The sequence below is a fragment of the Ornithodoros turicata genome, unplaced genomic scaffold (assembly GCF_037126465.1).
Source record: "Ornithodoros turicata isolate Travis unplaced genomic scaffold, ASM3712646v1 Chromosome20, whole genome shotgun sequence".
Taxonomy (NCBI): domain Eukaryota; kingdom Metazoa; phylum Arthropoda; class Arachnida; order Ixodida; family Argasidae; genus Ornithodoros; species Ornithodoros turicata.
Genome location: NW_026999334.1, coordinates 309,491 through 323,866, shown reverse-complemented (window position 1 = coordinate 323,866; position 14,376 = coordinate 309,491). Strand labels below are relative to the sequence as shown.

Genomic DNA, 14,376 nt, shown 5'->3' with positions numbered 1-14,376 from the left:
GTATTTGTCATTTCCTATAAACCCTATAGATGCTGAAAGATCTTCCAGAGCTATGAAACGATTGTAGGCAACAGGCAGCATTCGTCGTCAGAGGAGAACACAAGATAGACGTAATGCTGACCCACAACAGTGCTTTGTATCTAAGTTTATAAAACATTTTTTGTTCCTACATCATCCAAGAAAATTCCAGTATCCCGTTCCAAGCAGCCGTTGACCCCTTGCTGCAGAAAATCACTGAATTTACAAGTTGGTGCCGCGGAATTTTGAATTTGCCGCAGCAGAAAACCAGAGGCCTTAATTTTACAGTGTAAACTGAAGATTCACAGCTGATTCAATCAGATTCTACCAGAACTGGGTTGAATCATGTTTAGTTCAACCCGATTACATCCGTATTATTGAAGCAACCCGATATTTACCTTCCCAATGTTGCTGAAATATATAGCATAAAACAGTTGGGCCCTATGTACGTAGCACTGGATGCATTTGTTGAGTGGGATATGAGCACTGTTGCAAAATGTGTTGACTACGCCAAAGCAATACAGAGTGCTTGCAATACAAAAGCAATACACAATGTGATGCAGCAGTCTGATTTGTTGGTTGATGGCTACTACACTGCTTCTCACCTGTTTGCTTCCAGCACCAAAAGAGAGGAACAAGATACTGGACCTGCCTTTGACCGTTGCAGACACCCTGGTGGCCAACCATGGCACCCCGTATGCATGGTGGTATGGACAGATTATGGCATACATTCTGAGGCTCCAGGATTCCACACGAAGGAAGATTGACATGTTTAAGAGGGCCCACGATTTTGAACACCCAATTGTCGGGTATGTCACATTTTCTTGCAGCTAGTAGTGCCACATAATCGTTGGTGAAATGCAGTCGGTTCATGCATAGATCACCTTGCTTGTACTTCGTCAGAAGTAGTAGTCAGTACTATAAACTATCCCGAGGGAAAGCTGGAAGCTCCAAATGTCATGGGAAAGCTGTGGCACCTTCAAATTGTTGTCATACTGATATCGCACATATGCCTCTCTGTGCTGGAATTTCGAACCAGGTGGATTCCAGTGATACAGTCGAGCCCGTTTATTACGATCTTCTATATAACGCTAAATCGGATGTTACGATCAAGTAGCTGTTTCCTGTTAGCTCACCCATTGAAGTACATTTAAACGACACATTGATCTAACGATTGCAGCGAAAGTGTTTGCTCTTGTATAGCGATCGGAATTCTCCTGACTGCCGGCAAAATGTGTGAACATCGAAAAGCAAGATTGGATTTTTTCATAAACAAATTACGGAGGCATTTTCAAGAGCCTCCATGAGCGTTAAAGTGAGAACGCAGTGCGTTTATCCGCGCATGACTGCCACGGATTAGATTAGCCTTACAATGTACAATCATATTAGCCTTGCAATGCGCGCGACTTGGAAAGCAGTGGAAGGGGCTCGCGAGAAGTAGAGGAGGATGTTCCCTCTCCACATCATTCTGTCGCCCTGAAGTTTTCTTTGTTTTTTCTGGTTTGCTGCATGCAGGGGTGTGATTGCTGCACCGATTGCGGTATGCGAGGTCCTGCTACATTTCGCTACAAAAAGCCGATTGTTGAACTTTCTGAGACATTGCGCGCCCATTTCGATTTTTTTCCTCTTTTGAAACAACAAAAGTGTGAAAACAGAGAAGTATTCGCTTGTACTGGCTTATTCATGGTTGTGTTCTGTTATTCAACTCGGGTGATCCGCACGTCGGAGCAACGTCACCTAGGTACAGAAGGCCTGCTTATTGCCTCCTCTCTTTCCTTCACCATGTCGACATATAAAGTTAGAATTCGTCCGCTACCGCGGTTCGCCGTTCTGCGAAACTCGCAAATGGTTGCAGCTAACTTTGCAAATTTGAACCTCTAGACAAAAAGTGCAACGTGCAACACGCTTTCCAGAAAATCAGTCTTTAGAAAAAAATGGGACCATGTTGCGGTTTATTTTTGTTTTTACATTTAGTACGAGGGACGTTTACTACTGGCAGACGATAGTTGCAACACATGAAGCTGACGGTGGCTCGTCTTCATGGTTACGAGCGCTGAAAGCATGTTCGTGATTGGCTACGGCCATTGAAAACACGATCCTATTTGGCTGACTCTTAGTTGTTACGTCAAGTCATGATCCCTGGATTTGCTGATTGGATTAGCTAGTTCATTTGAAAGTTCATTTCGTGTGCCGAGCAGAAATAATTCATTCTCGAATAAGTTCATGAGTTGAGCTGGCACATTTCAGTTCAGTGCGCATACATTTTCAGATTTTCTGCGTAGATTGCAACTTTCGTTGTTATCTTTACACAGAAAAGTGTCTGACACAGAAAATTTTGATTTTGCTCTCGCCCATATCCATAGGTGGGGAGTAACACGTTACAAAGTAGTGCGTTACCGGTAACGTGTTACATTCGAGTGGTGAAATATAGTAACGTGTTACATTTGGGAGAAAAGTAGTGAGTAACGCAACGTCATTACATTTTTAATTTCTAACGCGTAACAGCGTTATGCGTTACTGCGTGTTCAGAAACATTGCTTCACTGTCTAAACTTGAAAGCTTGAGCAAGGACCGTGCCTGCAGAATCCGGGAAAATCCCTGATTTTTTTTTTCTATTCTTCTTCAACATTGACAAGAAGGTCACATTGACACCCACAAAGAATGCAAAAGAAGGGTTGTTGATTTACCCTGGTTGAGATGTCACCTTTGTTTACCACCTCTGTTTTTCACTCCCTCTGGTATTTTTCGGACGAACGGGGCAAAAGCGACAGGAAAATAGCCTCTACCCTCTGAACAAGTAACAAAGTACCAAGGGATTGGCTGCTTGGGTTTGTACTGTGTGAGATAAAAGGTCACCGTCTCTATCAACCTTGACAAGGAGCACTCACTGGTCATTAGGCGCCCTCTCAGCCCAACGGGCGAAGCTCACAGATGAAAATTTTGAACATCAACTACTTCTGCGTTGCAATAAATCGTACATGTAAGTTTGTTCATGCGTGACCCTTGTTTGTGCCGAACATGGCTTGTATTGATTTGCGGAATGCACTTATGTGACTCAACCAAAAGTGGTACATATTATAAGGACAACTGGTGAAGTAATGCAAAAGTAACGGCATTACTTATCAGAAGTAACGGCGTCAGTAATGCGTTACCTACTACCGCAACAGTAGCGAATAACGTAACACGTTACTTTTTGAAAAAGTAGTGAGTAACGGCAGTGCACTACAAAATAAAAGTAACTTCCCCACCTATGCCCATATCTCTCACTGAAGGTTGAGAAACGTGTTAGTTAATTTTGTTACACAATCACACAAACTAGTGATGCATTATGAAGTAATGACACTCTCTGCAGTTATTGCGTGAGAGCAAAACTTTGCAAATGCGTGATTTTGTTGTTTTCCGCGTAGCATGCAGTTTGTTGCAATCTGAGCAGAGGTAAAATTGTGAGGTGATTCTATTTCTGAGCAGACGGATAAGACTTCAGAAGCAGTACTTATAGAAATCCTACATTGTGATCATCTGAAAGTTGTCTCTGGCGGTATGAGAGACCTGCTATACACCTGCTATAAATCAGATGACTCTATCGTTTTTGGTGAAGAAATAAACCTATGTTGTTTTTCAATGTGGCGCTGCGCACCACACAAGGTTGACAATAACTGATCTGTGTTACGCTATTGACGTATTGTAGATAGCCATCTTTACGCACTTTTGGAAGGGATGTATCTACTTAAGGTAGCAATGGCTCTTAATTGTTCCCTTTAAAGATAATGTGCATGATCATCCCATAATAATTTTTCTGAAGAACACTTCATGTATTCCTACAATTTTTTGCAGCTTGAATTGACCGACCAGCCAGTTGTAATGAGGAATGAGATTCCAACATCATTCAAGCCGGGTTACTAAATTAACGGGATAGAATTTCCGCTTACTAAAGTGTGGCCCTAATAGCGCTTCCCAAATACAGAAATTGGCTGGTGAGATTCAGGTGTCACGTTCATCGCGTTGGAGATAGCCTCGGCCTATCATTCAGATCAGTTCCAGGATGTTCGAATGAACAAACTATTTAAAATGATGAAACTGTAGCAGAGTACGCTGCTACAGAATGAAGTTTTATTTGGGAGCGGCCACTGTTCTCATAGCTCGGAAGGGAATTTTAGGATGGGCCAAAAACTACATTTACGAGAACAACGTCGCGGTATCTGGTGACAAATAAATATAATAACCGGAAAGAGACAAGTAAGGGGAAATGCAGAAAATTTCTTGTGTCAGCCTTTAGCTTGAAAGTAATGATGAAGACAAGGAAACAATATTTTTTAGCACTATTCACGGCCATGAATGAGCTCGAGAGTTTAGTTTATGGGCCGCGTAAACTTTTCACGTATTGCAGACCAGAAAAAGAAAAATGAATAGGTAAAAAGAGAAAATGTCATCCCTCCCTCTGCTTCCTGCTTCCGATTCAGCAAAGACGAGTATGTAAATGGGTATGTAAATGAGGAAACAAGCATTAGCTAACTTCGTTTACCATGCATTACCGTAATTTTACGTGTATTAGCCATGGCTTATGCACTTTTTTTTCTCTCGTGGGTGCTCTGCGGCTTATCCACCAGTGCAGCTTGTCTGATGACTATTTTTTCCTAGTATTTTCCCCATATGCGGGTCTTAACGAAAGGGCCGACAGTGTCTCCGGAACAGCACCGCCCTGCCGATGCACGAACAGTGCGTAACAGCGGTGCGTCCACATTCAGCAAGGCTGACCTTCCTGCTGTCTTCCCCAAACGGTTTTAACGAAAGTGGTGACAGTGATTCATGTCTTCTAGAAGGCTACTGACCCATCGATCCATGAAAACCACGCAACAAGGGCACAGTCTGGTCTTGGTAGAACACTAGAACTGACCTCCTTTGTTGTACACGATGCCAACCTTGGAGTATGGACCACAGGGTTTATGGCCTTCTCTATGATCTCCTTACTCGCACAAAACAGTTGCGTTGTATTGCCCGCGGCTTATCTACGAGTGCGGCTTATCTGCGGTGTGGATTATACACGTGAAATTACGGTACATCTTTCCCTCGCAAGTTACACCCTAAGAAATATGATTGTATTGACATCATGTTGTAATATCTATCATTTGAAAATTTCGTGGTTTTTATAGTTCGTGATGCTCCACAAATCACGCTCATCGCAGTACACTTCTGGGAAGGCTATTAGTGAACGTTTTGCGTTTATTCCCGTACACAAAGTCATCGCTGTTTTGTAGACAAAGAAAAAGTACACTTCCATTCACTTCTCGTCAAGTTAAGGCCCCACTTCCATGAAGAACATAGTCATCATGAAATACTGCGTGCTCGTATCAGTCTCCTTAATCTGTGTTGATCAATCTTACATACGAACAGAGTGCAAGGGCTGCAGTAAACTTCAAGGATATTTAAGAAAGAACCTCTGTTTACGCACACAAAACACAAGCACAAAAAAAAAAAGATTCTTGTCTCTCAGATTTGTCAGGCACAACTTACGCCTGTCTTCTCAAGAAACAGAATCCCTCACTTGTACTGCACTTGTACGTCTGCATCTTGAATATGCCTCCATAATTTGGAACCTGTCCCAAAAATCCTTTATGGATAAGATTGAGGCAGTCCGAAATAGAACTGTGAGCTTCATCGCACATGACTTCAGCATGTTTTCCAGCATCGCTGCGATAAAGAAACAGCTTTCTCTCACTCCACTAGACATTAGACTGGAAATCTCGGGGCTGGCTTTCTTTCATAAACTTTTCCACGTGTGCCCTCTCTGCCATCCTGTGTACTGCCCTCCTTCCCCTAGGATATTTCCCAGACATGATCACCCTTACAAAATGCATGATCCTCTCACATGCACAAAAAAATTCTCATACTCACCTCATTTTTATTATTTTTATTATATTATTTAAAGTACCCCAAAGGCTCATAAGAGCGCTACATGGGGGAGTAGGATGATACAAGCATGTCAACAACACAAAGACGATGAAAAAAAGTACAAAACACTGAACCAGTCATATTGCCTGGCTGGCACGAAAAGTAGAGCATACAATAGAAAAACATAATAGTACATTATAAAAAGAATACAGACATCAAACGGAAAGTTGGCCACGGAAATTATCGTAGTCAACGAGCTCAGCTAGTTCAGAGGGAAGGTCGTTCCAGTTAATTCGACCAAAAAATGATTTCGCAAAGGTGTCTGTTCGACATTGAAAACGATCTACTTTGCATTGATGGTCAAAACGTGGGAATATAACTGTAGAGCGGATAAGCGGGGAAAGGTTAGGTGGGATAATGTGGACGAATCTGTGAAAAAGTGATAACCTGGCGACGGTTCGGCGACTGTCCAGGCTAGGGAGCTCAAGTAGCTGTTGAATTCCCGTTACCGAAGAACTTCGCGAGCAGTCGCTGACAATGAAACGAGCTGCTCTGTTCTGGACAGCCTCTAAAGCAGCGCACAAGTACCGCTGAGGGGGATCCCAGATAGCTGAACCATACTCCAATTTGGATCTAACTAGAGAAACGTATGCTAATTTTCGGATACCTTGTGGGGCCGACTTAAGATGACGTCTAATGTACCCCAGGGAGCGATTAGCATTCTTAATTATTGATTCGATGTGCTTGTTCCAAGTTAAATCCTGGGAAAGATGAATACCGAGATATATGTAAGAGACAACCCTGACAAGAACGTAGCTGCCAAGCGAATAAAGAAATGAAAACATTTGGTTAGGACTGTGACGAAGAAAAGAGACGAGGTTACATTTATCAAGATTAAGAGGCATGTCACAAGTCAGGCACTAGGAGTGAATTAGAGAGATGTCATATTGTAATGCAATCTGGTCAGCAGGTGATGAGATTTTCCTATAGATTACACAGTCATCAGCGAAAAGACGTATAGTGGAGGAAATGTTCTTAGGGAGATAATTGATGAAGATTAGGAAAAGAAGGGGACCAAGTACCGAGCCCTGGGGGATACCAGACGTCACAGCAAAGGAGGAAGAAGGACAGCCGTTGCACATTACAAATGAGGAACGGTTAGTGAGAAACTCGCGGATCCAGTTGTAAGACTTTGGGCCTATATGTATCGTGCGGAGCTTTTCGTAAAGGTAATGGTGAGGTACCTTGTCGAACGCCTTGAGAAAATCTAAAAAAATGGTGTCCGTTTGTGAGCGGGTATCCGCATTCATGAAGAGGTCGTGAAGAAAGCATGCAAGCTGTGTTTCGCAAGACTGTTGTCTGCGGAAGCCATGTTGTAGCGGGTAAAAAAAGTTGCTCTCCTCTAAAAACTGCGCAATGTGAGAGTAAATAATGTTCTCCAATCATTTACAACAGACACTGGTCAGCGAGATCGGCCGGTAGTTACTGGCGACTAAGCTGTCGCCTGACTTAAAGACTGGAACAATCTTCCCTACTTTCCAATCATTCGGCCGCACAGGCTCCTGTATGGATTGGGAGAATATGTAGGAAAGGAAGACACTCGAAATTTCCTTTGTCATGCGTAGAACTTTAGTATTGACGTCATCAGGCCCTGAACTCGTGGATGGCTTCAAAGATTCAATTAATTTACAAATGCCCGGGACACTGATGCTGCCTAGGTCTGCACAAAAAATCGTATCCAATCACACATACACAATAGACCCTTTTCAAAAATGAGCGCCACCTGTTGCGCTTTCGTCGAACTAAGCTGCGCCGGCCATGTTGCGGGAGAAGCCGACGCATCAGCAGACTGCAGACTAAATCAACCTATGAGCTGTTGTGAATTTATCTTTCCTTTTCTCTTCGTTGAAATGTGTAAATTAATTATGTAAAAAATACACATTTGAAGCTTTCTTTTCAAGTGCTTATTTGTTTTGTTCTTGACAATCAGAAAATATAGGCAACAGTGTTTGAAAATCAAAATGTGTCAGCTTAGGCTACACAACAAAATCGACCCGCGTGTCCCTGAAATTGCCATTTGCCCGGTAGCTTGGTTGTTGTTCTCGTGATTTCTGTTTAGCGATGAAGCTTGGGCGGGTGGGTATATATATATAAAAAACCAGGCACGTATATCATGCGGCGAGCATTAAATCGCCTACACCGTTCTTGCCGCCCGTAGGCGCAAGTGTGTCTGATGCGCTCCGTCTCCCGCAACATGGCGGCCGCAGCTGCCCACAGCCGCTAGGTGGCAGTATTTCGAAACAGGTCTATACACATCGTATCCAATTTGAACGAACTCCCTGCCAAGGTCTCCACCGAGCAGTCACTACCTGCTTTTATGTTATTGTGTAATCAGTTATTTCATTACAGGAACCATCAAATGATTGTCGGGAATTCCGAGTACTGTGCTGGAAACTGTTCTCATGATCCCTCACTATTGTACACACATAAAGTTTTAACCATATTCAGTGCACAGGGGGCACAGTTACCACGCAAAAAAGCGGGGCGTGACCTCCGGATACAGCCTTTCAAAGCGGGCTTACGTCATGCCATCCAGTCCTCTCAGTCACATGGAGATGATCGGGGCACACACCCTGTGGGACCACGTGAGTGTATGGTTTCGGTTTGGACAACAATGCTGCCAAAAGCAAAATAAAAAATATCAAAATCGGTAGAAATATGTCAAAACGCAAATTGTCAGCGATGGAGGAAGAGATAATGCGATGCACACAGTGTCTGGGAATCGTTCCGTATGCAGCAGCTCCCAAAGGGCCACTGACAGAGACATATTTTGACTGAGGAGAAGCTCAGAAAGGAAAATGTACTTCGGTAGCCATGCTGTCAATCAACGGCTACATTCTTCTGGCAGGATTCTGTGTCAATGATTGGATACGTCCTTTGCTTCAGGACAAATTAAGGCATATTTCGTGGCAGAGTTTGCAAGCTTGCTTGCACATTTTGCAGTTTGCTCGCAAAAGATGTAAAAAGTGTAGTGCTCATCTTTCATATTTTCTGTGCATGTCTTAGGCTGTACCTCGGCTAACCCTTCTAGCTGCTTCAGGCACTGAAGAAGCTATCAGTATCCCCAAATCTCTTCACTGCTAGGTATTAGAAGGCATTCGGTTTCTTTAGGTTTCGTTAGAGGCACTTCTAAGGCCTGTGATGACAACATGTTTTTCTTTTTGTTGGTTAGTTTGCAAGGCTGATGTAAACTGCGAGCATGCATGCATGTGTGGAGTACTGTCTGGTTGTGACAGTCCACAGCATGAATATGTTAGCACAGTGATGGCCAGTAGTTAACTACATGTAGTTAAACTACTAGTTAACTACTTTTTAACTACAATCAGGTAGTTTATCAACTACTTGCAGAAATGTAGTGTGCAACTACTAGTTAAACTACTATTTCAAGTAGTTAACTACAGTAGTTAGGTTACTGCAGGCGCCAACTACTTCCGATTTTGCCGCAAGCTTTACGGCACGATTGTGCTTCCGACTTTTACCTTGATTGATTTTACCTTGATACCTTGTTTGTTTGATGAGAACGGAGGTGCAGAGCAATTGTGCCGTGCATGTGTACTAAATCTTCACTTTTATCGCTGCTTGTGGTTCATATTTAGGTGTCCAAGCACACTATAGAATGGGATTGGTGTCGATGGACAACGTTAAGTAGTTAGAGTTGTAGTTAAAGTACGTTGCAGTAGTTAAAGAAGTAGTTTTCACTACCTCCCCTGAAAAGTAGTTGAACTACTAGTTAAACTACTCCATCACGAAGTAGTTAGTAGTTATAGTTAAACTACTGTAGAAGTAGTTAGTGGCCATCACTGTGTTAGCATATGTCCATAATATAACATATACTTCAATGATAACAACACAGCAAAAGATATAGATTAGATATGTGAATATTGTGAAAAAAGCCTGGATTTAAGGGCATGAAAACTGTTAATTTAGACACCTATAACAGGCAGAAAAAACCCCTATTAAGGCGCCAAAGACATAATTTATAGGCAACATAAATTACCGCACTTTTTCTGATGCTCTGGGTTCCGCAAATGCAGAAAACAGAGAAAGCAGTATTTTTCGTTTCCTTCATTCCCCTTTTCTTTGCGTGTGTGTGTTCTCATTCAAGTCTACTTGGTTGCAAGTTACGTCCCTTTTTTTTTTTTTTTCCTTATCACTGTCATCGTCATCATCATTGTAAGTTTTTTTTCCTGTCATCATACCACGTAAATGACATAACTCAGCCCCTAAAATATGGTAGCCGCATTATTATTAGAGCCTGAAGTTTTTGGGAAATATCTTCTTCTAAATTCAGAGGGTAAATATCTGGAAAATAAACATGTGCTCTAAATTCATGTGAATTCAGGTGGAAAACCTTTCAGTATGCTAAATATGGGGAGAAATCAGGCTCAGTTATTCCAACCAACTCTACTGGTTCGGTACAAACGGTGATGTAACTGTAGTTGCTGCCAAACAAGTTAGTGTGAATTCCTACGGACTTCTCAGTGGGGGAAATTCGCCGGGTAAAAATTGGGTTTCACCCTAAGGAGGCAACCTTCAATTCGGGATGCAAATTTGGGGAAGAATTGGTTTAAACCCGAAAACTTTAGGTTCTAATTATTATCCAGGCTTTTAGACACAACATAAATATTTCAATATGTGACACCTTGTCTAAAGAACCAGAAAACCTCAAATATAATGCTTTTCTCACCAAGCGACCTGTTTCTTCTATGAGGGGAAATGTGGAGAAGTTCTTAGTATATCAAGGGGAGGCTACAAGTCAGACTCAATGCACTATTCATAGCGCCAGTACTTCATAGTTGCATCAATAGTGCATAAGGCGCGAGCGCGATTCATACACTCACGGGTTTGAATCTCGGCCGTGCATCACTGAGCTCCTGCTTGTAAGCAGAGAAGCCATGTTTGGCATCGATGGAACTCGGTGGAGCAAACTTCAACTTCATCAGAGTTGGAAGGCAGATAATAAGGCAGGGAATAAAGTGGGTTATAGGTGTTTGTGCTGAAATATGCACCAATGCTGGAATATGCATATATAGAAACAAATCATATCACTTGGGTAGGTTTCCAATCAGCTAATTTGTGCTCCTGCATCAAAAGGTGCTATTGGAAGTTAAGGCAAAAAATGTGTGCTAAGGTAAATTTTATAGCTCTCTATGTATTATGCACCCAGATATTGGCGAGTTTTATGTGGTTGGCAATTCTGTTGTTTGATTTGAAAGTTCTTAGAGTGAGCGAGTTGTTGCTTCACTGCTCTATCTGCTATGGGAAGAATCATCTCTAGATGCTCATCATTGTAACTTAGAACTACGCGGAACAGAACAACAACAACAAAAGAGACGAAAGGTCCATTGCATGTTACCTGTTGTACTCTTATTGTAAAATTAGCAGAGGCAGCATATGCTAGTTGGCGAACTCGAAGGTTGTACTAAAGGCTGCAGAGTCTCAGAATCTCATCCCACCAGTGGCTGCCACATCTGAGGTTTACCCTGGGCTTCCCTGCAAACCTTCCAGACTGATGTCGTCGCGGTTCCCCCTAAAGTCGGCTCATGACACATAGGAATCCCCTTCTCTGCCTCATTCTCCCGTGTGCTGTCCTCTTCTGTTATCAAAACATATCTGTACATGACTCATAGCTACAGCGGCTTCGTGATGCCAATACAAAAGTAATCATTAAAGAATAAGCATGTTGGGTGCATGGTGCTGCTGCATTTTATGAGTTTTGTACATAGATTGAGAAGTTACCTGTCAAAAAGAACTCTTTACAAGTTAAGTTACCATGTGAAAAATGTAACTAAGTTAATAACGAAGTTCTTCAGCTGGAAATGTAACTCACAGTTACTGAGTTACTTAAAAAAAAGAACGAGTTACTTCCAATTTACTTTGGACACAAAATAGTATTGTGCAGGTGCAGCGCGCGTGAGCAGTTGAGTTAGACCTTGAGTTGCCTGCGGAGGAGTGTAACTCGCTTAGATCCTTTTCGTTTATGTCCAACAATAGACCTCTCCCTGTTTGTGAACAAATGACCTCATAGTGTTCGACATCGCCACAAATTTGGTAGAGTTGAACTGGAGTCACTAAATAAGCTTAGCTTCAGAGTATCGACACTGAGTTCCAAGAGCGAGCATGCGCCATCTTGTTTCCGCGCCACGGTAGTCACGCGCACGCGCACTTCAGGCGCATTTTAGCAGACGACGCCATCTGTCATGCGCTGGTGAAATGTTCCATTCTCTTGGAAGCAGCTCATCAAAGCTGACAGCCGTGAGTTCACCTTGACATCCTCGAGACGTTCTAGTGGACAATACATGGATTATCGCACAACACTCAAACACGCTTCTCTACCTTACAGTCGCTACCCCTATTTAGTGACTCTACTCTACCCCACAGCGAGCATTATGTAAGCTGTCTTTGATCCTCAACTGGGGATGGTACCGGTGTGGTGCGGAAACAAGATGGCGCTTCTGCTCACCCTTGGACCTCAGTGTCGATACTCTGAAGCGAAGCTTATTTAGTGACTCTAAGTTGAACTACGCTCGAAGCTCAAAGTGAACAAGGTCGCGCCCTAAAGGCACGTCCTTGAGGGGGTTACGATGGTCCCTTCAGCGAGGCACCTTCGGTCCTACTTTTCTTTCAGTCGGAGGCAGCGAACAAGTGCCCGTTCGTGGAACCAAGCCCTCTCATTCCGATTTGTTTCGCTTTTAGTCCACCTACCAACGTTGTGATGACGTTTGTCTGGTTGAGGTGTATTCAAATGCTTTGCATCTTACTTCCTGTAGGCACACAGTGGTTCAGTTTCATTTCAATGGCAGCGGTTCTCCTGGATAACATCCTGTCATTGATTGAATATCACGTTTTATGACAAAAAAATCATGAAGGAACTGGAGAGAAAGCAAGAAAATATGTGGACGTGAGTGAAAAGCGAATTAAAAGTAACTTGGAACCTAACTTAACTTACTTTGGCAAAGTTACCTGAAAAAGTAACGAGCTCCTCTGAAAGTTACCATGGCGCAAAAGGACCGAGTTAAGTTACAAGTTACCAAAAAAAGGAACTTAGTTACAGTAACGAGTTACCTCGAACTCTGGTTTTGTATGCTTTTTCCTGTGCCTCATGGCTCTAAGTTCTTTGTAGTACAATCCTGTTCTCATATAGCACCATTTAAACGAGGAGCTTTTTTTAAAGATTCAAAGTATTAACATAATAATAATCAAAGTGTGCTGAAAGTGTTTAGTAAGACAGTGGACAAATGCTACAAATTTTACCGAGCCACAGAATGCTGTGGAAACGTGAACTTTTCCCCCTCAGTGCAACTGGGAAGTAAGCAAACATCCCAATTTCAGGCCCTCTCTTTCCACAGAATACACATAAGGCAGACGGACAAATTGCGGGAGGCTGCATATCATGAAGCGGAGCAGTACATGTCACACGTGGTGGAGTTCTACCTGAAGCTATCTCTTACGAGGCCTCTCACGAAAAGGAGGGTCTTTGTCGCCACAGATGAGCCAATGGTCATTACACAGCTGGAAGAAAGGTACTCAAATATGTACAGACACTTTAATCTCAAGTCACATTGAGGTTTGGAACAAAAAATGGTAACATCAGGGTTAACAAAAAAAGAAGCTTTTGAAAGACAAAGAATCTACAAAGTGACTGAAAGAATTAACAAAAAATGACAAACAGAAAAGGAAAAGCAGGAAAACTTCCCATAACTCCACACACTGTGCTTGCGTATCGCAAAGCAAAACATCAGTGTTTGCTTTCTTTTATCGTTTTTTTTTTCTTTCAGCAGCATTTTACCCATGCAATCAATTGCAATTCGATTATGGATGCAGAAAAGTAGTGTTTGTGAAGGGGCCATTAACTTTTATCTCAACTCCAACTGAACAAGAATAACCATTTTGTTCATGTGGTACTTGAGTAGGGTTGCCCCCTTTCACCCTGAAAAGTACTGGCCAAGGAGAGGGGCTCAGTGGAGAGTGAGAGGAGGAAAGGCGAGGGAAATAACAATGTAATTAATAACCGGAGACAACGAGAAAGAAATCCCAGGTTAAGTTAGCTGAACAGTAGCTGGAATGGTGGCGCGAGTTGACTGCTGGTATGAGTACAGAAGAGACCATGGTCGAAGACCGTGTTCACTGCCCAGTTTCCTGATCTGGTGACTGCAGAGTTGGATGTGTGCTCCAGATTTCTTAGAATTGCTGTGAAATGTTGAAGGAAAAGCCATGGAAAAGCCTCTATGAAAGGCATTGAGCTGCAAATGCCAGCAAAAGGCTGCCAGTATTGCCTTTCAACGGGCAACAGGCAGAGTGAGCAAATAACCGTCCGAGATGGTGAAATACCGACCGGGTGGCAACCTTACGCATGGGATGGGCAGTCTTAAGCTTTTGGTGCATTAATAAGTGGTGTGCACTTTCCTT

At 42.7% G+C, this 14,376-nt stretch overlaps 1 protein-coding gene across 3 annotated transcripts in view; it reads left to right on the top strand.

Moving 5' to 3' along the window:
- Positions 1-14,376, top strand: part of LOC135373063 (alpha-(1,6)-fucosyltransferase-like) — a 96,856-nt gene that overhangs the window by 46,389 nt on the left and 36,091 nt on the right. For 2 of the 3 annotated variants that reach the window (XM_064606365.1, XM_064606364.1), the window contains exons 7-8: positions 638-827; positions 13,317-13,490. In XM_064606365.1, coding sequence (XP_064462435.1) covers positions 638-827; positions 13,317-13,490 — 364 coding nt within the window. The remainder of the gene's footprint in view (positions 1-637; positions 828-13,316; positions 13,491-14,376) is intronic. The other variant, XM_064606366.1, reaches the window with a different exon arrangement.